This window comes from Ylistrum balloti, unplaced genomic scaffold (genome assembly GCF_031769215.1).
Source record: "Ylistrum balloti isolate Yb309-2 unplaced genomic scaffold, AGI_CSIRO_Ybal_v1 Utg370298, whole genome shotgun sequence".
Taxonomy (NCBI): Eukaryota; Metazoa; Mollusca; class Bivalvia; order Pectinida; family Pectinidae; genus Ylistrum; species Ylistrum balloti.
The window spans coordinates 1,764,578-1,792,569 of record NW_026782224.1 but is presented as its reverse complement, the minus strand read 5'-3'; the positions used below and the strand labels follow the sequence as shown (position 1 = coordinate 1,792,569).

The window sequence follows — 27,992 nt, the reverse complement described above, 5'->3', positions numbered from 1 at the left end:
CTGATCTATTCACCATTCCTCTCTATAGTTTTATGTAACAGTACAAAGTTTCTCTACACATGCATTCCTCTTTTATTTCAATAATTAAAGTAAATTTCCAATTGTTAGTAGGAAACCAATCATCATCAAAGGTTAGGTAATACAATGATTCTCTGAAATTGTCATTTCTGATGGGTAAACTGTGTATGTATAATATAAACTTTCTAGGGATTATCTCCCTTGGTCTTGGGTAAACGTTTGAGGCCTAACTCATGGCCACTGATCACTATACATAACCTCTCATATAAAAGTGCTAATTCTTAGTTTGAAATTGGATGAAAAAATCCAATGAACAAATAAATGTGGATTTGTATAAAGATGATTGTATTACTATTAACAAAGATGTTGTGGAGGATACATGTCTAGCTGTCCCTACTTTACAACTTATGACTAAATCTTGATCTAAAGCAATAAACACCAGAACTCTCATCATGAGGAATACTAATAACCCCTGCAGATGCAAAGATATCTTCATACAAAATCTTGTCAAAACTCCATGAAAAAGTAAAAAACTGTTGATAATTTGCATTCCCCAATACCTCTATAAACAAAAATTTGATAAAAATCAGACATCAAAATTTCATGAATAAGAGGCCACCATTTTCCTCAGCATAATTCTGAGGACAATGAAACTAATACAGTGATTCTTGTCATTCTCTAACACCAACCAGTCAGAGGCCATCATTTGCCTTCATAATGTTGTCATGACAATGAAACGCATACAGTGATATTTGGCATCCTCATACCCTACATACCAAATTTGGTCAAAACCAGAAAATATCAAAATTTTGACAAATCAGGGGCCAGGATTGTGTTACCATAGCAGCTGGTTCTGAATCACCTAAATGTATCCTACTATAGGTTTCCATTAGGTATACCATTTGATCGTAGGTAAATAAAATCTGTTGAATGACCAAGGAGTAATGGCCATTTATAGCACTATCTGTTTACAGTTAACATGGCAACCAAAATACCAGAATATCAGACAATATCTGCCTACAACAGACTTCCACACTAAGTGATTCCAGTATAACTCCCTATAACTGTGGGGGATAAAATAATCAAAATAAAATAAATGTGATATCTGACAAATATCTGTATCATATTTCAAATATATACTGCAACGATATTTATATATTTAAATATTTATTCACAAAAAGTGAATTGGAAAACCATTCAATGCTGTTTTCACCCAAAACATAAACCAAGTAATGTAGTTACTGTACTTTGTGCAGAAACAGATATAAACATTCAAAGATAGATGAGGATGTTAAGGCTAGAACCAGTGGAGAAATCATTAGCCTGTGCCTTCGTTGTAGCCAGACAAAAGTATTACCTACTGCATGGTACTACAGGTATAAACCTATCAGATAGAAGTTGCATTCATCAGGCTGTAAATACAAGTACTTCCATGACTACTACAGTTTGTTTCAGCACTGCAAGGAACATGTATTATATATAACCTCAGGTCACACCATCAGTATTCAAGATTTAATTCTTTATTTTTCAATTTGATTACAATTGACGGTAAATGCCAAATGGTGTTGGAAATGTTAAAACAGTAATAAAGACTTTATATGACATTCATTAACAACATAAATGACACAGCTTTGTGAGTAAATCAACCTTACTGCAATGGTTGCCTGTAAAGTGTCTCAAAAAATAAAAACAAAGTCTATTGCTCTGTAGGTAATGCAGTTTTATTGAATTCTAAGTAGATTCAAGTCTGGATAGGTAAGTGGTTCTATAAAACCTTCTATCTTCTCCATTCACGCAGATTTATTTTTATGAGGGAAGTCCAGCTTTACAATAAAGATAACATTTAAAAGTTTTTTTGCTTAATAGCGTGTCATCAATGTACAATGATAAAAAGAAACCAAAAGTATTTTGCGTGGCTTACTGAATCTACAACCACTGATAATGTCATACACAAGGTTGTGTGTGGTTTACTGAAACTACAACCACTGATAATGTCATACACAAGGTTGTGTGTGGCTTACTGAAACTACAACCACTGATAATGTCATACACAAGGTTGTGTGTGGTTTACTGAAACTACAACCACTGATAATGTCATATACAGGGTTGTGTGTGGCTTACTGAAACTACAACCACTGATAATGTCATATACAGGGTTGTGTGTGGCTTACTGAAACTACAACCACTGATAATGTCATACACAAGGTTGTGTGTGGTTTACTGAAACTACAACCACTGATAATGTCATACACAAGGTTGTGTGTGGTTTACTGAAACTACAACCACTGATAATGTCATACACAAGGTTGTGTGTGTCTTACTGAAACTACAACCACTGATAATGTCATATACAGGGTTGTGTGTGTCTTACTGAAACTACAACCACTGATAATGTCATATACAGGGTTGTGTGTGGCTTACTGAAACTACAACCACTGATAATGTCATACACAAGGTTGTGTGTGGTTTACTGAAACTACAACCACTGATAATGTCATACACAAGGTTGTGTGTGGTTTACTGAAACTACAACCACTGATAATGTCATATACAGGGTTGTGTGTGGTTTAAAACTACAACCACTGATAATGTCATATACAGGGTTGTGTGTGGCTTACTGAAACTACAACCACTGATAATGTCATATACAGGGTTGTGTGTGGCTTACTGAAACTACAACCACTGATAATGTCATACACAAGGTTGTGTGTGTCTTACTGAAACTACAACCACTGATAATGTCATACACAAGGTTGTGTGTGTCTTACTGAAACTACAACCACTGATAATGTCATATACAAGGTTGTGTGTGGCTTACTGAAACTACAACCACTGATAATGTCATACACAAGGTTGTGTGTGGTTTACTGAAACTACAACCACTGATAATGTCATACACAAGGTTGTGTGTGGTTTACTGAAACTACAACCACTGATAATGTCATATACAGGGTTGTGTGTGGTTTACTGAAACTACAACCACTGATAATGTCATATACAGGGTTGTGTGTGGCTTACTGAAACTACAACCACTGATAATGTCATATACAGGGTTGTGTGTGGCTTACTGAAACTACAACCACTGATAATGTCATATACAGGGTTGTGTGTGTCTTACTGAAACTACAACCACTGATAATGTCATACACAAGGTTGTGTGTGTCTTACTGAAACTACAACCACTGATAATGTCATATACAGGGTTGTGTGTGTCTTACTGAAACTACAACCACTGATAATGTCATATACAGGGTTGTGTTTGGCTTACTGAAACTACAACCACTGATAATGTCATACACCAGGTTGTGTGTGGTTTACTGAAACTACAACCACTGATAATGTCATACACCAGGTTGTGTGTGGCTTACTGAAACTACAACCACTGATAATGTCATATACAGGGTTATGTGTGGTTTACTGAAACTACAACCACTGATAATGTCATATACAGGGTTGTGTGTGGTTTACTGAAACTACAACCACTGATAATGTCATATACAGGGTTGTGTGTGGTTTACTGAAACTACAACCACTGATAATGTCATATACAGGGTTTTGCTTGGATCATATAAATGGTTTGGAAAATTTTTGTTTAAAGACAGGAAAAGATGTTGCGGTATGACACATTACATTGAAGGTAGTGACAACAACACAAGATAATGCAACTACATATACAATATTTACCTACAAACATCATCTACAAACATTTGACAAATGAAAATTTCACCTTTCAATGCTTAATTCCATATGATATTTTGCTAATGACTACATAAAAAAACCTACTTACAATCAATGTGCCTAAACTGATCTCTGCCATAAAACATGGTCACATTGAATTCAGTATCAAATATACAGAGGCAACAAAACCCTTTGTAAATCATCATCTATATATACATGGAAATACACATACACAAATATGGAAACTGGTGTAAATCATAGTACATAGAAAATATATATAGGTAGGACGTCTCCTACATCTGTGAACAGTATGATTGATGAGGAAGGAAGATTTAAATATCATGAGACAGATTTGTCCTTCACTTTGACTTAAGTCATATCATATTGAAATATCTGACCAAAGAAATATAAAATTTCAACCTTTAGTCAGTATTTGACTTAATTCACACACCATCAATAGTAAACCTAGGACTGAGATGTTGATGTCTATACACTTGAGCAAGTCTTTATGATAAATAATGGAGATTCAACAGCTTCTCGTATCAAAATCATAATTATCTGTACAGAAATTATATAATGTACTAGTAAAGACAGACTGGGGTTTATAACCCACGGGTGTATGACTACAGATGTATGACCTAGGAGCATATTACCCATGGGTGTATGATCGTGCAGTGTATGATACAGGAGCAAATCACCCACGGCTGTATGATCGTGGAGTGTATGACCCAGGGGCATATTACCCACGGGTGTATGACCCAGGGGTGTATGAACCAGGGGTGTATGAACCAGGGGTGTATTACCAACAGATGTATGACCCAGGGGTGTATGATCGTGGAGTGTATGACCCAGGGGCATATTACCCACGGGTGTATGACCCAGGGGTGTATGAACCAGGGGTATATTACCAACAGATGTATGACCCAGGGGTGTATGATCTTGGAGTGTATGACCCAGGGGCATATTACCCACGGGTGTATGATCGCGGAGTGTATGACCCCGGGGCATATTACCCATGGGTGTATGACCCAGGGGTGTATGAACCAGGGGTATATTACCAACAGATGTATGACCCAGGGGTGTATGATCGTGGAGTGTATGACCCAGGGGCATATTACCCACGGGTGTATGACCCAGGGGTGTATGACCCAGGGGTGTATGACCCATGGGTGTATGACCCAGGGGCATATTACCAACAGATGTATGACCCAGGGGTGTATGATCGTGGAGTGTATGACCCAGGGGCATATTACGCATGTGTGTATTACCCAGGGGCATATTACCCACTGACGTGTGATCCAGGAATGTACGACCAGGGGTGTATGACCAGGGGTGACCAGGGGTGTATGACCAGGGGTGTACTTACAAGGATGAGTGCTATTTATGATACAATTACTAAGCACTTTTAAGGACAACATAAATTATTCCTAAATATGCAACTCAATATCACATACTACTAATACCTGTACACCTAATCATATTTTACATCAAATATCACCATTAAACACATTGTTTCCGGTCACAAAACATATCAACCTTTACTGTGTTCAAGAATTCATTTTGTTCACTGCCATATCGACGTGGTGAATATTTGTAACAATTTACAAATCGGTGAACATCTCACTGTGGGTGACTAACCATGAAATCCTTGCACCACCTACACCACTTGTAAACCTTATGTTACAAAGTAATGCAAATGTCTCACCATGAAAAACATCAAAAATTACACATGGCAGCTTACAGCTAAACCATCAACATCAATCAAAACTTACACCCAACATAACAACTGATTTACTTTCAAGACTGGATCATCATGGAATCTGCCAAATTATTGAGATTTCAAGGAATACATGTTATATGTATCACCTCATCCATTCTAGTTTATATTCAAAACTTAATAGGAAATTAAAATAACACACAATCATTCCAATGACTAATACAAATAACACTACAGATATTCTTCCATAGTTCACAATAAAGGACACTTGGATTCAGTGTATTAAGGGAAAGGTTTGGTGGACAGATATATTTACCAATGTTTCATTGAATGATCTATGAATGAAGTTTAATCTATCACAAACCTCTCACTGTTGAAAAAAATGAACAGAAACATGATTTGGTCAGACCTTACACTAGTTCTTGTTAATTGATCTTTATTAAGTATTCCTAACCTTATCATTGACCTTGATATCCCATCTGGAGGTCAAGGTATCTAAACACAATAACTGACAAGTATTGCTAGCCAGCTGCCTGTCTGACCTTCACCTTTCTGGCAAGTAAACATACATGCCTGTTGTGTTGTTTACAGACTGACAGTCTGACCTTCACCTTTCTGGCAAGTCAGCATACATGCCTGATGTGTTGTTTACAGACTGCCAGTCTGACCTTCACCTTTCTGGCAAGTAAACATACATGCCTGTTGTGCTATTTATAATTACAGCTACCAGTCTGACCTTCACCTTTCTGGCAGGTGAACACACATGCCTGTTGTGCTATTTATAATTACAGCTGCCAGTCTGACCTTCACCTTTCTGGCAGGTAAACATACATGCCTGTTGTGCTATTTATAATTACAGCTGCCAGTCTGACCTTCACCTTTCTGGCAGGTAAACATACATGCCTGTTGTGTTGTTTAGAGGCTGCCAGACCTTGACCTTTCTGACAGGTACAAAGCCTGTGTTTTCCAGCTAATATCAAGCATGTACATTTACCTTGATTACCTTACAAGTACATAACTACTACTAAAGCACTAAGGCTTAATATGAAGGACTATGCAGGGTGCAGCACAGAAATGCAGTGACGAACCACACTCTAGACACCAGATCAAGTATAAGAAAATCTGTCATTCCAAGCAGGACGAGTATCTACAGATTTACTGCTCCTCAGATGATTACTGCTGCACATTGAGCGCACTGACTTTGCGCTGCCCGGTCGTAAACTATTAATGGACTTCGCACTGCCTGGACGGAGGGTGCTTGTTGTGGACTTAGCACTTCCAGGCCTTGACCTCTTACTGCGCATGGTGGAGTTTGTGGTACTGCTGAAGACACTGGTAAGGCTGCGTGTGCGCTGACCCATGGTGCCCTCATATGGTTGGACAGCTGCCACAGGAACCCCGTACAAGACGGTGCGTTTGTAATCACTAAGCTGTTCATTGCGAGACATTCCACGTGTTGACTGAGTTGACTGGAGGCGCTTTAGCATTTGCTGAAATGTACAAAATAAATTTATTAGAGTTATGTCTCGTCCACATCAACAAACATCTACAAATAAATTTACGTTTATATCCACATCAATAATTAACAATTAAAGCACAAAATGACTTGGACTAACCTCCATATAAACAAACAGATAAAATCTACAACCCATTACCTACATACAAATGTTGATAATACTTCAGTGCTAACTGACCAGTAATTTCATATAATTTTTCTATGTGTTGTGACATCATCTGTAACAGAATTTTCATCCCTACAACAGGATCTCAACCCACGGGGGAAGATTCTTAAATAGCAAATCGTAAGACTTGCAGAGTGTTTGGTGAATGTCACTATTTCCCCTACTGGTGAATGATTAATTTTTTCCAACCTTGCAAGCCTCAACATGTATATGTGTACTGATGTTATCTCAAAGTTTAGCTGCAAGAACATCATACAACTGCTATATAATGAAAAACATAGAAAATACTCTCCAAAGTGTATGGCGTAATAGATATTTTCACAAGAATCATGCATAAATACATATCTCTTCTGTCCTAATCTTTTAGTATAAGTTTTGAAGCAAAAAGCAAATAACACTTCAATTTACAACCTTCCCCTGTTCTGGTGTCAGATGGATTGAAATAGCACTTGTACTTTGTGAGAAACTGAATTAAATGTAAAACTTTGAAGACCTACTTCTCTGTATCCTTAATTTTCAGATATGTGATAAAGCCAAGTTTTGGTTAAAACTAAGAATTCATTTTTTGAGTTAAATATCTTACAGAGAAACTCTTCAAGTGAAATGTTGACAACAACATTGACACCATCAGAAATGTAACACCTTTGTTTCATTTTCACAACAACAATACTATGCCATAATTGTAGATCATGTAATCACTGTTTAGTTATCATATATTTCTATAACATCCTGATGTAATCACTCTTTAGTCATATATTTCTATAACATCCTGATGTAATCACTCTTTAGTCATATATTTCTATAACATCCTGATGTAATCACTCTTTAGTCATATATTTCTATAACATCCTGATGTAATCACTCTTTAGTCATATATTTCTATAACATCCTGATGTAATCACTCTTTAGTTGTTATATATTTCTATAACATCCTGATGTAATCACTCTTTAGTCATATATTTCTATAACATATGTAATCACTCTTTAGTCATATATTTCTATAACATCCTGATGTAATCACTCTTTTGTCATATATTTCTATAACATCCTGATGTAATCACTCTTTAGTTGTTATATATTTCTATAACATCCTGATGTAATCACTCTTTAGTCATATATTTCTATAACATCCTGATGTAATCACTCTTTAATTGTTATATATTTCTATAACATCCTGATGTAATCACTCTTTAGTCATATATTTCTATAACATCCTGATGTAATCACTCTTTATATATATTTCTATAACATCCTGATGTAATCACTCTTTAGTCATATATTTCTATAACATCCTGATGTAATCACTCTTTAGTCATATATTTCTATAACATCCTGATGTAATCACTCTTTTGTCATATATTTCTATAACATCCTGATGTAATCACTCTTTAGTTGTTATATATTTCTATAACATCCTGATGTAATCACTCTTTAGTCATATATTTCTATAACATCCTGATGTAATCACTCTTTAGTTGTTATATATTTCTATAACATCCTGATGTAATCACTCTTTAGTCATATATTTCTATAACATCCTGATGTAATCACTCTTTAGTTGTTATATATTTCTATAACATCCTGATGTAATCACTCTTTAGTCATATATTTCTATAACATCCTGATGTAATCACTCTTTAGTCATATATTTCTATAACATCCTGATGTAATCACTCTTTAGTCATATATTTCTATAACATCCTGATGTAATCACTCTTTAGTTGTTATATATTTCTATAACATCCTGATGTAATCACTCTTTAGTCATATATTTCTATAACATCCTGATGTAATCACTCTATAGTCATATATTTCTATAACATCCTGATGTAATCACTCTTTTGTCATATATTTCTATAACATCCTGATGTAATCACTCTTTAGTTGTCATATATTTCTATAACATCCTGATGTAATCACTCTTTAGTTGTCATATATTTCTATAACATCCTGATGTAATCACTCTTTAGTTGTTATATATTTCTATAACATCCTGATGTAATCACTCTTTAGTCATATATTTCTATAACATCCTGATGTAATCACTCTTTAGTTGTTATATATTTCTATAACATCCTGATGTAATCACTCTTTAGTCATATATTTCTATAACATCCTGATGTAATCACTCTTTAGTCATATATTTCTATAACATCCTGATGTAATCACTCTTTAGTCATATATTTCTATAACATCCTGATGTAATCACTCTTTAGTCATATATTTCTATAACATCCTGATGTAATCACTCTTTAGTCATATATTTCTATAACATCCTGATGTAATCACTCTTTAGTCATATATTTCTATAACATCCTGATGTAATCACTCTTTAGTTGTTATATATTTCTATAACATCCTGATGTAATCACTCTTTAGTCATATATTTCTATAACATCCTGATGTAATCACTCTTTAGTCATATATTTCTATAACATCCTGATGTAATCACTCTTTAGTCATATATTTCTATAACATCCTGATGTAATCACTCTTTAGTCATATATTTCTATAACATCCTGATGTAATCACTCTTTAGTCATATATTTCTATAACATCCTGATGTAATCACTCTTTAGTCATATATTTCTATAACATCCTGATGTAATCACTCTTTAGTCATATATTTCTAAAACATCCTGATGTAATCACTCTTTAGTTGTTATATATTTCTATAACATCCTGATGTAATCACTCTTTAGTCATATATTTCTATAATATCCTGATGTAATCACTCTTTAGTCATATATTTCTATAACATCCTGATGTAATCACTCTATAGTTGTTATATATTTCTATAATATCCTGATGTAATCACTCTTTAGTCATATATTTCTATAACATCCTAATGTAATCACTCTTTAGTCATATATTTCTATAACATCCTGATGTAATCACTCTTTAGTCATATATTTCTATAATATCCTGATGTAATCACTCTTTAGTCATATATTTCTATAACATCCTGATGTAATCACTCTTTTGTCATATATTTCTATAACATCCTGATGTAATCACTCTTTAGTTATCATATATTTCTATAACATCCTGATGTAATCACTCTATAGTTATCATATATTTCTATAACATCCTGATGTAATCACTCTTTAGTTATCATATATTTCTATAACATCCTGATGTAATCACTCTTTAGTCATATATTTCTATAACATCCTGATGTAATCACTCTTTAGTCATATATTTCTATAACATCCTGATGTAATCACTCTTTAGTCATATATTTCTATAACATCCTGATGTAATCACTCTTTAGTCATATATTTCTATAACATCCTGATGTAATCACTCTTTAGTCATATATTTCTATAATATCCTGATGTAATCACTCTTTAGTCATATATTTCTATAACATCCTGATGTAATCACTCTTTTGTCATATATTTCTATAACATCCTGATGTAATCACTCTTTAGTCATATATTTCTATAACCTCCTGATTTATTGACTCTTTATTCTTATATTTCTATAACTTCCTGATGTAATCACTCTTTAGTCATATATTTCTATAACATCCTGATGTAATCACTCTTTAGTCATATATTTCTATAACATCCTGATGTAATCACTCTTTAGTCATATATTTCTATAACATTCTGATGTAATCACTCTTTAGTCATATATTTCTATAACATCCTGATGTAATCACTCTTTAGTCATATATTTCTATAACATCCTGATGTAATCACTCTTTAGTCATATATTTCTATAACATCCTGATGTAATCACTCTTTAGTCATATATTTCTATAACATCCTGATGTAATCACTCTTTAGTCATATATTTCTATAACATCCTGATGTAATCACTCTTTAGTCATATATTTCTATAACATCCTGATGTAATCACTCTTTAGTCATATATTTCTATAACATCCTGATGTAATCACTCTTTAGTTATCACTTTTCCCCTATAACACCCTTGTCCTTCTCCCCAGCTATTAGTGAGTACATGTAAAGCTCATTAAGTTACCATGGTAAAGAAGATACAGTGATTTCAGGATGAAACATAACATGGACAGTGTGTACATGCAGGTGTGCATGGGATTGTGAAATACATATAGTGCCAGTTAAATGTCTGTGTGTAAAAGGTTTTAGCACGGAGTGTTGAAGGATCATTATCAGTTGTCAAAGTCAACCCTACCTTTTGATAATTCCTTTCAGACAGATCTACTTAAGTATTTATCCTACCTGAATTACCCAAGGCCACGAACATATAGTAAAGGTATACACATTTTACATGAACTGAATGTATTCTAAGTGATTTAGTATAGTTTGCGTACAATGATCAACCTATTCGACACGATATATTGAGTTGTCCTGTAAGGTCATGTACTGGTCTCCAATCTATACTGCCAGCACGACATCAGATCATATTTTCTGACATTTAATTTCCACATTCAAGTCAGCAAGTACCTAGATGACGTTCATTTTATATGACTTGTTCAAATGTTTGACTTGACAGCCAAACACGATAAAGTCAACATCCCGAAAGAGTTCACTATACACACCAAGGCCCAGTGTTTTACATAACCGGTTTTCAATCATCATATAACGCAGCATTTTAATTCATTACACAATGTAGAACCAAGTTCTGCAATTGCCTGTCATCAACAGAACATTTATTGCTTGGTGTTTTTTGTTGTGCATAGTGAAATTTGCATTGTGCAAGATAACTTAAAATAAAGTAAAAGTTTTGTTTGACCAAGGCCATCTAATCAGTGTGCAAACTGATGTGGTGTTTAGTCTGGACATGTCATAGTTGAACAGATTCACTGTTAACATATTCCAGTAAAAAAAAACCATTGGAATTCCTCATTTATGGAAATCATAAGTTTATATAGGCATACACAGTAACAGGACCAGCTTGTCAGGAATCCTCGTCACTCTAGAACCAATTAACCAATAATACCCTCTTTGGTAAAAGATACAAAAGAAGAACTATGACTGCCATAAAAAAAATGCATTCAATTTTTTTGAATATCTGTGGCACAGTGGTAAAGCACTCGCCTTTCACCGAGCCGTTCATGGCTAACTACATTAAAAAGCCTGTTTGACTTTAATCAATAACCAATTATGGTTTTAAAGTGATTTCCCAACAATAACCTATCTATAATGTGTAATAACTTAACTCCAGAATTTCAATTAAGTGATTATTTTAGACATATATACATGTACTACATGTCACAAACTTTACATACTCCTTTTTCAAGATTTCAAAACAATTTCACAAAATACAAAATTGCTATTTGTGACTGTTTTGAAGTTCATCAAGCTTTGAATTCTAATAGCAAATGAAAGACACGAATTGTACTGGGTTGACTGAGTAATGACAATGGTGTGTGTGGCTATTGTCTGGAGGTCAGGGTATACAGTGACTGGTTGATTAAACATCCTAGAACTGATAACAAAGTCTATTGTTATAGAGTTTGATATGTGGACAAATTTAGTTATCAACACCATTAGGAACCAGGAGTTATTTTGTATACAGGTAGTGTCAGTTGTTTATGTATGGATATACACACGTTCGTGACAAGACAGGTTTAATATTGACTAATGGACACTAGAACTGGGAATAGCCACACATCTGTTTGACATTCCCATAGTCCCAATGTATGTCTTATGTCTTAGTGTATCCTATATAATACAGGACTGTAGACTTAGACTTAGTACAATCCTATATAATACAGGACTGTAGACAGAGACTTAGTACAATCCTATATAATACAGGACTGTAGACTTAGACTTAGTACAATCCTATATAATACAGGACTGTAGACTTAGACTTAGTACAATCCTATATAATACAGGACTGTAGACAGAGACTTAGTACAATCCTATATAATACAGGACTGTAGACAGAGACTTAGTACAATCCTATATAATACAGGACTGTAGACTTAGACTTAGTACAATCCTATAAAATACAGGACTGTAGACTTAGACTTAGTACAATCCTATATAATACAGGACTGTAGACTTAGACTTAGTACAATCCTATATAATACAGGACTGTAGACTTAGACTTAGTACAATCCTATATAATACAGGACTGTAGACAGAGACTTAGTACAATCCTATATAATACAGGACTGTAGACTTAGACTTAGTACAATCCTATATAATACAGGACTGTAGACAGAGACTTAGTACAATCCTATATAATACAGGACTGTAGACTTAGACTTAGTACAATCCTATAAAATACAGGACTGTAGACTTAGACTTAGTACAATCCTATATAATACAGGACTGTAGACTTAGACTTAGTACAATCCTATATAATACAGGACTGTAGACTTAGACTTAGTACAATCCTATATAATACAGGACTGTAGACAGAGACTTAGTACAATCCTATATAATACAGGACTGTAGACTGAGACTTAGTACAATCCTATATAATACAGGACTGTAGACAGAGACTTAGTACAATCCTATATAATACAGGACTGTAGACAGAGACTTAGTACAATCCTATATAGTACAGGACTGTAGACAGAGACTTAGTACAATCCTATATAATGCAGGACTGTAGACAGAGACTTAGTACAATCCTATATAATACTGGTACCAATACTAGATAATTTCTACTCAATCCTACACCTACTGGTACCTGTCCTGAGAATTCCAAGTCAATCCTACACCTACTGGTACCTGTCCTGAGAATTCCAAGTCAATCCTACACCTACTGGTACCTGTCCTGAGAATTCCAAGTCAATCCTACACCTACTGGTACCTGTCCTGAGAATTCCTAGTCAATCCTACACCTACTGGTACCTGTCCTGAGAATTCCAAGTCAATCCTACACCTACTGGTACCTGTCCTGAGAATTCCAAGTCAATCCTACACCTACTGGTACCTTTACTAGAGAATTCCTAGTCAATCCTACACCTACTGGTACCTGTCCTGAAAATTCCAAGTCAATCCTACACCTACTGGCACCTTTACTAGAAATTTACCTCACATCTACCATTACCTAGAGACTTACCACTTGACCTATTATCATCACCAATTATGTGCATCATAACAGCAACATCTGAATTATATCAAATGGTGATTCTATAAATAATCTGGAATCAGTGTAGATATACATAGTATGACATTCCCTGTTATATATTCCAGGGAATGATCTTGCTCATCAATATTTCATATGTACACAACTGTACCAATACAATACAAAGAGAAATGAGATGAAGTCAGTAACAGTTCTAGTGTACATGATGAACCCTTACCGGTATGTTCTTTAGTGAAGACAAGCACAGTGCAGGTAAAACTTCATGTACAAATAAAGAGAAGCACAGTGCAGGTAAACCTTCATGTATAGATAAAGAGAAGCAGAGTGCAGGTTAACCTTCATGTATAGATAAAGAGAAGCACGGTGCAGGTAAACCTTCATGTATAGATAAAGAGAAGCACAGTGCAGGTAAACCTTCATGTATAGATAAAGAGAAGCACAGTGCAGGTAAACCTTCATGTATAGATGAAGAGAAGCACAGTGCAGGTAAACCTTCATGTATAGATAAAGAGAAGCACAGTGCAGGTAAAACTTCATGTATAGATAAAGAGAAGCACAGTGCAGGTAAACCTTCATGTATAGATAAAGAGAAGCACAGTGCAGGTAAACCTTCACGTATAGATAAAGAGAAGCACGGTGCAGGTAAACCTTCATGTATAGATAAAGAGAAGCACGGTGCAGGTAAACCTTCATGTATAGATAAAGAGAAGCACAGTGCAGGTAAACCTTCATGTATAGATAAAGAGAAGCACAGTGCAGGTAAACCTTCATGTATAGATGAAGAGAAGCACAGTGCAGGTAAACCTTCATGTATAGATAAAGAGAAGCACAGTGCAGGTAAACCTTCATGTATAGATAAAGAGAAGCACAGTGCAGGTAAACCTTCATGTATAGATAAAGAGAAGCACAGTGCAGGTAAACCTTCATGTATAGATAAAGAGAAGCACAGTGCAGGTAAACCTTCATGTATAGATAAAGAGAAGCACAGTGCAGGTAAACCTTCATGTATAGATAAAGAGAAGCAGAGTGCAGGTAAAACTTCATGTATAGATAAAGAGAAGCACAGTGCATGTAAACCTTCATGTATAGATAAAGAGAAGCACAGTGCAAGTAAACCTTCACTCTGTACCATGGCATATGTCCAAGTACCATACTCTATAGCAAATCACTCTGTACCATGTCATATGTCCATAACATATGTACAAAATATAAAACATGGTACATCAATATAACTGAATAAGAATTCAAAGATTAACATCCGACATTTTGATTCTGACTTTTCTTGAATTGATAACAGCTAGTAATTTATTGCAAATATTTTAATAAGTGCACTTATCTAGTGATGTTGTCTCTGTTTTTCAAACTGCATACACAGACCAAACAATTCAGAATCATTTACATAAACACCACCTCTATATACGGACATGACCAACTAAATAGTGGTGTTTAAGTGCACATGTTCTTGATAAATGATCTAGGTTTTTGAAAAAAATATAGAAATAAATGTTCTCAAGTTTTCTTTCCAATTTTTAAAACATGCAATGTAATGTTCACTGACATGATAAGTCTGAAATCTATTATTTGTATTTGACAGTTTTAACAATCCGAACAAAATACCTGGTAACTAGAACAGACAGACAACATCATGTAAATCCTTCTTAACTGATCATATTTAATGCGTAAGTCAACACCTCAGTGTAATTATTTAACAAGGTGTGCCCAAACCCTTCACATTTTCCGACATATCCAAGGCAACATCACAACACAGAGACCAACTTGACGTCTGCTGGTCTGTTTAGAAAATATCATTTCAGGTACGCATACATAAGATTAAACACAATAAAGGATCTGCACTGTTTTCAGTACAATTAGCAGGTCGGATTGAACCAATAACAATAAAATGTACATCAACATGTACTGTTATACTCTGCTCCACAGGATAATGTACGAGTTTATAGTAGAAGTATTAGCAGAACCACTAACTTAATCGGCTAATTACCTTACTTTGCAGAGTACTAGCTAGATAACAGTGCACAGTTTACAACAGTATCCTGTAAAACTGAAATTTGTAATTTGGCCTTTCTGTTTTCATGGTAACCTAAAAAAAGGTTTTAATGGATAGCTCCATTGCCAAAATGGCAATGCTAAAGTATAGTTTGTTAACTGGTAAAGTTTTCCAATCTTCTAAGTTTATTTATATTTTGAATGGTTTCAGAGCTCTGGTCCAGAAAATGCCCATACACAAATGCATGAACAAATACATCGACAGAACCTAATTTAATATGTAAGATGTTTTGCTGGTGATAATTATAGGTAAATATGCTGAAACTGAAGTGTGATAAAAGGACCTAATCCTGAACACCTTTTTAGACCAAAACCTCATATACACTATAGACCTAATCCTTTACAGCCTACCCCATATACACAATCCTGTACAACCATATACACCCTACAAATCCAATCACAAATCCCTATCTAAACCATATCCTCTACCCCTACAGAACCAATCCTATACCCCTACAGAACCAATCCTATATCCCTACAGAACCAACCCTATACCGCCTACAGAACCAACCCTATACCCCTACCCATACAGAACCAACCCTATATCCCTACAGAACCAACCCTATACCCCTACAGAACCAACCCTATACCCCTACAGAACCAACCCTGTACCCCTACAGAACCAACCCTATACCCATACAGAACCAACCCTATACCCCTACCCATACAGAACCAACCCTATACCCCTACCCATACAGAGCCAACCCTTTATCCCTGCAGAACCAACCCTATACCCCTATCCCTACAGAACCAACTCTATACCCCTACAGAACCAACCCTATACCCTTACAGAACCAACCCTATACCCCTACCCATACAGAGCCAACCCTATACCCCTATCCCTACAGAACCAACTCTATACCCCTACAGAACCAACCCTATATCCCTTTATATCCCTAAATCATATACCCCCTATAGAATCGGTTCTAAACCCCTATAACTCATATCCCATTCTCCCTATACACCTAATCATATATACCATATACCCTCTCTACAGCCAATGCTATATGCCCATATAGACCCCATCATGTACCCCTATCCTAAACTCCCTATTTACTTAATACTACATACCCCTATATTTCAAGAAGTAACAATAGTCATAATATGATAATTCATATCAATAACATCCAACACAATATACTCCATAACAGAGAAATTTCCTGGGTTGGATTAGTTCTATCCATAACATTTTCATATGAATATAGAATGTATACAATTCATATCAAAACATATAATAGGGACAGTTTACACATTGTTGAGAGTTTGCATAGATCTTTAAAAAAAGTAATTTATCAAATGACTCAACAAACTCAATGGGTGTATATATAATTTACTGATAGCCTGTACTTAGTTGTAAGGCTGTAACCAAAACACAACACCTAGACAGAACTACAGCTGTCCATAGGTATTTCAAAGCATAACCTCCTCACTCCCAATATCATAAAAGCTGATTATTACATACTCTCTTCTGCTGTTTCTTTAACTACATCTTGCTCAAGCTATAACATTAGATTCACTATGATAATTAAATAATATCTTAAACGACTACAATGCTAACTTTATCCATATACTTATAGACCAAATGTTTTGTATAAAATTCATCTAATTGTTGAAAACTCTAAAGAATGTAACATTTGATCATAAGAATGTTTTGTTCATAAGAACAAATCTAATTCATTGCTGGTCAAACAATTAAACCAGACATGAAAGCACTTTCTAAAGGAGGGGATAAGTGCTATCTTTGGGACAAAATGATGGATTTCATTTAATCAAAGAATGTCCCATAGGTATCTGTATAAAAGGTAAGAAAACACACGGAGTACACCATGCTGTATTTTTAGCTTCCATTTCACAAGTCTGTCTTATCTTATTGTACTGGCCTAAAAGATTAAAACAGCTAATCCCCTAATGTGTGGAGTATGAAGTGGCTTTATGTGCAGTCAGAATATCCAGTTGATCGCCCGTTATTGATTCTTTTACTATTTTGTATTGCAACAACTATACCATTACTACATTCCCTGTTTAATGACTTTTAATATCCCCACTAAAGCATTTTCTGATTGTAAACCTACCAAATTTTCTGACTCAATGCGACGCTGATCCCTCTTCCTGTTCACTGCAGAGGGTGTCAGTCTTTGAACAAATGGCTCTGCTGCTACCCGTTGAGGTTGTTTCTTCTTTGGACCCACATGCTTCATAATTTCTTTCAAGAGTCTCTGGTTTTCTTTCTCTATGGTTTTAGCACGATCTTGATCATATGTAAAGTTTCCATGTTCAGGTGTTTGCCGAGCCTTGGGAGGTGCAAACATTACCCTGCGTGAGTTTATTTTTAGTCTCTCTCGTCTTTGTTGCTCTCGTTCTATTTCCTGAACAGCATCCATGAGAACACTGAGATCCAACTGCTTATTTTCTAGTTTTATATTAGGTACATCATCATATTGCACATTATCATGTCCATTATGTGAGCGAGGGGAGTGTTTAGGTGATGGCAATGGGGAAACGTCAGTCATTTCACTATCTGAACCAGACTTTGATCTTTCACGGAATAAACGCTCATTGTTTCCTTGACTTCTCGGTTTTGAACTCTTAGGTCTGGGTCTGTTGGATACACGATCATCCTCATCCTCCACATCAGACCTTTGTGGATGTATTTCTACCTTGTGAATTCCACCGGATGACCATGCCTCCTTGGATGAATCCGTCTCATGTACAGGTGTTTTGTGTACCTGTAAATCCGAAGGTCTGTTAGATTTAGACTCTTTTGATTCGTTCCTCTGCCTGAATCTCTCTCGCTCTGTTTCTATAATGTCCTCCTCATCATCTGTCGATTCGTCTGAATAAGCACTGGAGCTGTCCGTAAAGCTGTCGTCGCTGTAAGTCTCTCCCTTTACCACCACTGCCGGGCTCGATCTGTCGTTCTTCACTCGTTCTGCACTTTTGTAACTAACAACAGAATCTGTCTCGATATCACTCGTGTCACTGTCACTCGAATGAGACGAATCAGAATTTCCATGTGATCGCCTGCTGTTCCTTGCCTTATTCTTTTGTGCACGAAAAACGTCATGTTTGGGTGGTTTTGGTGGTTCTTTGCCAGGTTTACCTGTTGCCTTTCCTGGCTTTGTGTTCTCTTGAATGTGATTATCCTCGTTCCGTGGCGTATCAAAGAAATCAAACACATCGGCAGTGAAGTCCGTCACCCCACCAATAACAGCCATTATGCTTACCTTCGGAATTTCCAGCTGATTTACATTCTTACCATGTCAAAACAACATGTCAACCTCTTGTTTGATAGCAACTGATGACGTCACTTCCTCCAAGTCTCGCGTGAAATTTAGAGTTTGGAACTCTCCCGTGTTTACAGAAAAGACTGGCGGTAAAATACGAGTAAATATTTTGTAACCTTCGGTAACACAACTCTTTACGGTAACGTATTTTCTTGTCATATTCGACGTTTTAAAAGAAAAAACATACAATTTATTTTATACAATGATTGATTGAAGCATATGATCGTCGCAGCCTTGAGGCAAGCTAAGAACTATGGGCGCTGGGGGAATGATAGCGCTCTCTTTTGAGGTGTTAAGTAATCAATCAACGAAATGCTGTTTAATATATCATTGACGCATTAGTTTCGGATCCTTTGAAAACCATTTCACGCTAGTTACGGTATGTCAGTGAACTGCCACCAAACACATTCATAAATAAATTCAAATATGGTCATATTATAAAATTTATTTTTAAAAACTGGTTGGTGAAACACCAGTATTTTCATGAAAAACATCCACAAATCTGACCTCAAATTCACTCACCTGAAATGATTGGCATGTGTATCGGACATTAGAATGCACCTCCGTTTCTGATGACATCGATAAATTCCAGATACGCTTAATATAGCATAAAGTGACCCAGAAGTACATGTGTATTAATAAAATCGTCATTAAAACGGAAATTACCTCCTGTTACAGAAAAATTCAAAATAAGTAATGGAGCGAAAATGGTGTATATCTGTGTTGATGTGTGCACCTTTTCTGAGTTTAGTCTTTTAGTTTCAAGATTTTATTTTTTAGTTTTTAAGTTACATTTCCAATATAAGACGTGCATGTTTGGACTTCAGTAGCCAAAAAATTGCAAGAAGGCATGGCCTATCATTCATGACAGATTTTTATTCATTTGGCAAATGACAACACAACACTAGCATCCAAGGATGGATTGATTGGTTATTTATTATGTCTGGGAGTATGTTTGACATGTGAAAATGTGTATGAAGAATATTAACAGAATATTTTATGGTCGATGGTTTCAATCACTGTTCAATCTGGAGGTGTGAAATGTTACAACAACCAAAATTATCCTGGTGTGAGGTAACAGAAGTCAATAGTACATGTGATATGCCTTGACAAAATGACCATTCAGAAATACATAATGGTCCAGAACCGATGTCCAGACGATGTTGAAATAATTTGATATGCTAGTGTAGTGTATAGACATTTTCAGAAGAAACAATGAAATCCTTTTCATATTTCAGACTGAAAAAAATTGAGACATAAATGATGTTCAGATAGATAGAAACTTGTACATGTGATTAAGTTGATTCCAGTTAAGACTTTGGACAATAATCTTCACCGGACTGAAAAATAGAAATGAAATAATATATTCCTAAAATTTGTCTACTTTTTTTTTGAAGCACTTAATATTTGGGATGGATATCACAGATTCTGGTATCTTGTCCCATACATATGCTAACCTCTCGGTGAAAGAGTTCCTTCTTTGTGTTGAAATTACTTGTTAAGCATTTTTCCAGGGGCACTATGTGACCTAATACGGGCCCATTCCCTATCAGATCTAATTCAAAATGTGGCAAAATTCCCAGAACATATAGTTCGCTCCTAAAAAAATATTTTGTAATTTATAATTTTGATATTATTGCATTGCATGTATGATATTGTCAGACACAACTTGTAAATTTAAACGTTGAAATTCTAAATCACAATCAAATGTTTTGAACAGGGATTATTTTTCCTGGGTTAGACAAGTATTGTCTTATTTTATGCTTTCAATATTAACTTGATGAACTATAATCACTTTGTTGCTAGGTATTGGTGTTTATTGTCATTGATGGAACTAATGCTGAACACAGTAGCCATTTTCATAGATCTACAAAAATGTGATAGTGTATATGTCTTTCAGTTATCCATGTTTTTTTCTTGTAGACATTGCGTGTTAACAATTGATGTAAGATGTCTGGTGGTAGTGATGAACAAGATGAGTATGTGGTTCAGCAGAAGGTCAGCTATCGTATGTATGAACAAGAACAGAAAGTGTTGCTGCGGTGCCGCTATCCATTTCTGTCCCCTGTCCAGATCAGTTGTAAGGTTAAGGATCGCTGGAATAGATTGAGGCAGGATGCAAAAAAGTTCTACACAAAGTCGGTCCTTGTCAAAGCTCCAAACAAAGATCAGACCAATACAACTTCCAAATCAAAGGGTAAGAACTACAAAGTCAGAAGCAAGCTTGATGTTGATGAAGGAGAAACCTGTGATCCAAGTGCTTACCAAACTGATTCAGTGCCTCACCCGAGGAGCATTTTGACTTTGCCTGTTTCAAGGAGATTACAGAAAGATCATGATTCTATATACACAAGTGACTTCTACAGTTCTTCAGTGGAATCACCCAACAGTGACTCCGGGGAGAAGGCATTTTGCCCCAAGTTGTTTGAAAGTCCAGAGTCTCCACCTCATCACCAGTTTGATATATTCACACAGAAGAGCTACACCAAAAGCAAGCTGCCTCTCAGAGTTCCAGTAATTATTCAGAAGAATCATTCTACTCTGGGCATCCTTAAAGGAAGCAGGTATAACAGCTAATATTCATACCATCACTTTTGAAGTTCTAACTGACCATCACTTTTTAAAGTTCCAACTGACCATCTCTTTTGAAGTTCTAACTTTGAAGACAACTCATTCAATTTTCACCAAATTTATTTTATTTTCCATGTTTTCTTGTATATTTCCCATTGCACCAGGCAGGAAAATGAAAGCAAATGGATCTTATTTTGCTTGAAAAAAAAATTGATTAGGTTTTATTTTTTTTTTTGGAGCTTTTGTGGGCAGATAATGGACCTCATTTCCAATTGAACTTAGCAGTAATTCATTTAAGACAAACTCCCAATTTTTGAAATTTACTACTGAAAATTTCTTTTCCAATTCATCAATTTTCTTTCCAAATGCTATGAACATAGATAGACCACAATGAAATGAAATTCTGCGGAGGCCATGCATTTTAAAATCATAACTCTAAGAAAAGTGCATCCATGCACATCCTTTAGTAAAATACATTAAGATAATGAAGTTATCAATAAGAGAGTAAAACCTTGATATATTTGTCAAAAGTAGTGAGGTCGAGAAAGTACTTCTCAGAGGCTTGAAAATTGAACTGACTTATTCATAATGGTCTTCACATGTACCCTAAAATGAAAAAAGATAAATGTACATTATATTGTTCCATTGTTATCGTTTGTTCACAATCATCTGATAGGGATGAAGTTATAAACTAAGGTATTTTATTTGATTCCATCAAAGACCAAAACATTATTAAAACAGATCATGTAATCTACATTTCTCTGTTGTTATCAACACAACAATGATGATGCAATATTAAAATTGTAGGACTGACAACACCCCAAAAGCAAAAGCTGTAAAAGGGAGAGTAAGCTTCTCTACAGACAAAAATGGAAACTTACAGAAGTCAGGGGATGTCATTGCTACAGATAACTGTAACCAAGACGACGACTCTGAAGACGAGTACAACGCAGTGCTTATCAGACGCACTGATGACTCTTACAACTTCGATGATATTGACCAACACAATATGTTTGTGGAGGAAGAAAACAAACTAAGGGAGGTAAACATCCATCAGGACAAAGACTTCAATGAGAAGATAAAAGCAAGTGATAGAGAGATGCTGAAGAATGATAAAAAATATGGTTTGAATGTATCTAATTATGCACTTGAAGGAAAAGAAAAAGAAAAAATTCAAAAGGAAAGTTTGAAAAAAAAGGCAGAAGGCAAAAATATGACACAATCAAATTCAGGAAATATGAGAGGAAAGAAAAGGAAAGGTGGTTTGGGAGTGTTTTGTTCACAAAAGCGTGGTGAGAAAAAAGTCGTTGATGGTAATGTGATTGGGAATGAAGAAAATACATCTGGACAAACAAAAGCAAAGAGACAGTCCAGGAGGGCAGTCAAAGAGAATTTCACTGGGGTAAATGTAAACAGTATGTCAAAAAACAGCATATACATGAATAGTCTGTCAAAGGACATTGCTAATGGAAACAGCCAATCAAATGACAGTGCTAATGGTAACAGCCAATCAAATGACAGCGCTAATTGGAACAGCCAATCAAATGAAAGTGCTAATGGTAACTGTCAATTAAATGACAGTGCTAATGGTAACAGCCAATCAAATGACAGTGCTAATTGGAACAGCCAATCAAATGAAAGCTCATTTCAGGACAGGAAGTCTCCAATACAGAAATCAATGAAAACAAGGTCTTCTTTGAGAACTGAAGAAAAGTCAGCAGCAAGGGAAGTGCAGTCTCTTTCAGTCCCCAAGAAAGAGGTGAGTTCAGAATTGAAACCTAGCTTTGGTACCAAAACAAGAGATTATGACTTAACACCTGAACAGGGAGGGGAGACAACATATATCACACCACAGATGGATGATGATGTCTACACACACAACCTTCATGAGGCATCAAAAGTACCACGGAAGTCGCGACGATCATCACAGTGGAAGGAGACAAAGTCATCAGATATAACCATTGGTGAATCAAATTCACCAAATAAAAGGAAGCAAAGATCGTTTAGTAGAAGACTTAATGGGGGAGAAAAGTCAAACACAGAGATCAAAATATCACTAGATACTTTTGATGAATCAGAATGTGAAAGGAATGATGCAAAGGTGTCATGTATATTGGTCGATGCCTCCGGGGATGCCAAAATACCTGGGTCGCCACCATTAGGCCAGAGAATATTGCGGAGCCAGACAAAACTGATAACTGAACCTGCTGAAGAAAATTATCAAACATCTGAAAATTACAGCAATTACAAAGTTATCGTAAAACCAGGTGAGCTCTTTAGTTCTGACTCCTGCACGATAATGGATGAAGAATATGATATGGAAGACTCCTCAGATGATGAGACTGAATCAGAATTTATTGGTCAGTCAGATTCCAGTAAAGCATTAGTGCAGGCATTACTGAAGATGAAGCAGACAGTGGGAGACGACAATTTGGATGAAAGGTCATCTCCCAAGTTGTTATCGCCAGCTCTGTCTGGTATCAGTCAGGTGGGTATTACTGGTTTAGCCACCTTATTTTCACTTGTTAAGTAGTTATCAAGCTCTTTTGAAGGATGGACATGTTCAAGTGAAGACTTTAGCCAAACATCATCAGGAAATCACTTTGCTTTTTGTCAAGAGTCCACTGTCAACCTGAAACAAACAAGTCCTGTCATTTTTTTTTTCCAAGAACATCTAAATATTTCTCTAATATGTGCCTCCACTAGAATGCGAACCTGGGTGCTCTGGTTTACTAATGGCAATGCACTGCTCTGCCTGAAAAACTTCTTTAGCTCGAACAGTTAAGCATCAGACTAGAAAGCCAGACAGTTAGTGTTCAAATCCTGAATTCTGTTACACATGCTTGTCCTTTGAACTTTGACTTTGATCAGATAAGGATAGAAATAAAAAGTGTCTATTAAATGTTCAAATATCATCTCCTAACTGACTGACAATACTTTTAGAGATTGCAGAGGGGTAATTCTACATAGTTCCTGATAATTTGTTTTTATTAAATGTGTCTGTACTATCAGTTGATAGTGACTGTTCTGACTAGGATTTAGTTGCTCTGAATATTTTGTTTCAGTTGTCAAGTGTATCCTCTGATTCCTCTGCTACAAATTCTCAGTCAACAGTACCGATGTCTATAGACAAGGTAGGTACTGTCAGTACACAGGGGTCTGTATCTATAGACAAGGTAGGTACTGTCAGTACACAGGGGTCTGTATCTATAGACAAGGTAGGTACTGTCAGTACACAGGGGTCTGTATAGACAAGGTAGGTACTGTCAGTACACAGGGGTCTGTATCTATAGACAAGGTAGGTACTGTCAGTAGACAGGAGCCTGTATCTATAGACAAGGTAGGTACTGTCAGTACACAGGGGTCTGTATAGACAAGGTAAGTACTGTCAGTACACAGGGGTCTGTATCTATAGACAAGGTAGATACTGTCAGTACACAGGAGTCTGTATCTATAGACAAGGTAGGTACTGTCAGTAGACAGGAGCCTGTATCTATAGACAAGGTAGGTACTGTCAGTACACAGGGGTCTGTATCTATAGACAAGGTAGGTACTGTCAGTACACAGGGGTCTGTATAGACAAGGTAGGTACTGTCAGTACAAAGGGGTCTGTATCTATAGACAAGGTAGGTACTGTCAGTAGACAGGAGCCTGTATCTATAGACAAGGTAGATACTGTCAGTACACAGGAGTCTGTTTCTGTAGACAAATTTCCTGGATTGTAATGAAGATCTGTTGATGGAGGTTGGTTTGAACTACAATCAAATCTGCTGTTATTGGCCTTTTTTCTGCTTCCTTGTTGGCCTTTATGGACAAGTTTGACTTAATTTTAAATCCCCCAGTTTTTTTTGTGTTTTGTTTTTTTTCAAATAACATTGTATTTATGGAATCTGAGACCTATAAATGATTTTTTGCCTGCCAAGTCTAGATTTTCAGTAACATACAAAACCAGAATAATGATTTGTTTAAATTGCTTTAACAGGGAGCAACACAAGGACTGTGTGAGATGTTTGGGGATATGACTCCACCAGATAAACAGAAACCTCAACACTCTAGAAGGTAAGAGTTGACTTTTAAAGAAACAGTTGTTAGACCTTTTATTTAATGCTGTTGAGAATTACTTTTACTTGTCACACAGTACCAAAACATTACCTTTGAATTAAAGTTTGGTTGTGAACTTCATGTTTGACAACAATTTCGATGAACAACAATATACTAGTATATGACAGACGATATGTATATAAGCACATCATTTGTTTTTGGAAAATTTTGGTTGCCAAAATGACAATGTCACTACACAGAGATTTTCATAAAAAGGGCCATAACTCCTTTCATCAATATTATCAATATTATTTATTTTGATAATCATTGTAACATAGCCTTTAAATTGGCTTATAAAAATTGGTTATTCCTGATAGTTTCCATGGAAAAAAATAAAGGTTTCTGATTGTCCAAAACATTGCTACATATTCACCTAAATATTTATACATCAGGGTTGTGGGGATGACAAATACAGTGGTTCATTGATAAATGATTGGAGAACTTGCATTTTGGTGTGTTAATTTTGAAAGGAAAGAGGACAGGTGGATGGTGATAGAATATCCAAAAGGTATTATTTTAGTCTAAATTTGAATACTAAGAATAAAGAATTCCTTTACTTTTAAATCATAGCAGTTAAAAAAAAATCATCAATAAGTTTAATTTGTGCACAAGAAGTTCTGTTTAAAAATAATTTCTTCAAAGCCTTTTGGATATTTAATTTTGCCGAGATGGTTTTGGTATAAAAAGTCTGAAGTCTGATGCAAACTGCTCTGTCTGTTGCCATTTTGACCGTGCAGTAAATTACTTAACATTTCTGTATAGCTCTATAGCATGTAAATGTCTGGAAGTCCCTGTAGTTGAAAACAACCTTGTCTGGCAGAACATGAATAAGAGAAAATGTTGGTTTATGAACTAACACAAAAGGCTGCTAGCATTCATATCGTTAGAAGCTGAAACTGAAGTCTTTTTTAAAGTGTATGTGTACAATATAGTTGTAATAACAATGTTACTCCAATTTCAGGATGTTGGCAAGTTCTCACAAAGAATCAAGCAGTAATTTTGCTCAACTATTCAGAACCAAAGATATTTTCTGCTAAATGCTCAAGGATCCATATATTTTCAACTGAATGTTCAAGATCCAAATCATCAACTGAATGTTCAAGAACGAAATCATCCACTGAACGTTCAAGATCCGAACCATCCACTGAATGTTCAAGATCCCAGCCATCCACTGGATGTTCAAGATCCAAATCATCCACTGAACGTTCAGGTGATATATACTGTGTTTACTCGTATCAATGAAAATAAGTGACTACTGAAATTAATGAGCGATTTTATATAAGGAATTAAGATATACAATATCATTTCAGTTATTGAAAATCTATTACTATCAAGATACAAGGAGAGGGGAAGTGTGTTAAGACTTATATTAAAGTTCAAACTGGGCTTGAAATTTTGTAGACTATGTATTTACAAATATTAAAGTTGAATGAAATTATAAGTTAATAATTTCAGTGCTTTTATTATTCTTTAGTTGATTCTCTTTTGATTAATTTTTTTTCTTAATATTTCCATTTGATCTTGAAATTTATGATTTGTTGTCTTGTTACATGTATGTAAGCACCAGCTATCAAATGAAGTCTAGTCATCATGTTCAAGTTTACTTTTTATTCAGTACGCAAGGTTATGTTGTCGATAATATAAAATATGTTGTCATTGAAGCGTTTATTGTTACTATTTGTTTTTATTGTTTTAAGTTACACTTATATGTAAATGAAGATGTGCTGTAGTCATTCACTTACCATCTTAATTGATCCAAGTAGTTCAATTTCAATTACATTTTATAATCAGAGTTTAACTAGTGTTCAAGTAAAGGAAACAGTTTGTGTTAGATTCTTTGTC

The 27,992-nt window shown here is 35.4% G+C and overlaps 3 protein-coding genes across 3 annotated transcripts; 2 read left to right on the top strand and 1 right to left on the bottom strand.

Annotated features, from left to right (window-relative positions):
• Window positions 1-2,622: 2,622 nt before the first annotated feature.
• Window positions 2,623-19,431, bottom strand: LOC132553132 (cilia- and flagella-associated protein 97-like). The gene is made up of 2 exons (XM_060217343.1): window positions 18,267-19,431; window positions 2,623-6,903 (listed from the first exon to the last, which is right to left on the bottom strand). The coding sequence occupies exons 1-2, from the start codon at window positions 19,407-19,409 to the stop codon at window positions 6,520-6,522; spliced, it is 1,527 nt and encodes a 508-aa protein (XP_060073326.1). The 5' UTR covers window positions 19,410-19,431; the 3' UTR covers window positions 2,623-6,519.
• Window positions 4,326-5,105, top strand: LOC132553127 (uncharacterized). Its single transcript, XM_060217339.1, has one exon. The coding sequence runs from the start codon at window positions 4,326-4,328 to the stop codon at window positions 5,103-5,105; it is 780 nt and encodes a 259-aa protein (XP_060073322.1).
• A 1,997-nt stretch (window positions 19,432-21,428) lies between the features above and the next one.
• On the top strand, window positions 21,429-27,187 carry LOC132553126 (uncharacterized). Its single transcript, XM_060217338.1, has 5 exons — window positions 21,429-22,042; window positions 22,857-24,537; window positions 25,115-25,183; window positions 26,032-26,108; window positions 27,112-27,187. Exons 1-5 carry the CDS (start codon window positions 21,429-21,431, stop codon window positions 27,185-27,187), a joined length of 2,517 nt encoding a protein of 838 aa, XP_060073321.1.
• The last annotated feature ends 805 nt before the right edge of the window (window positions 27,188-27,992 follow it).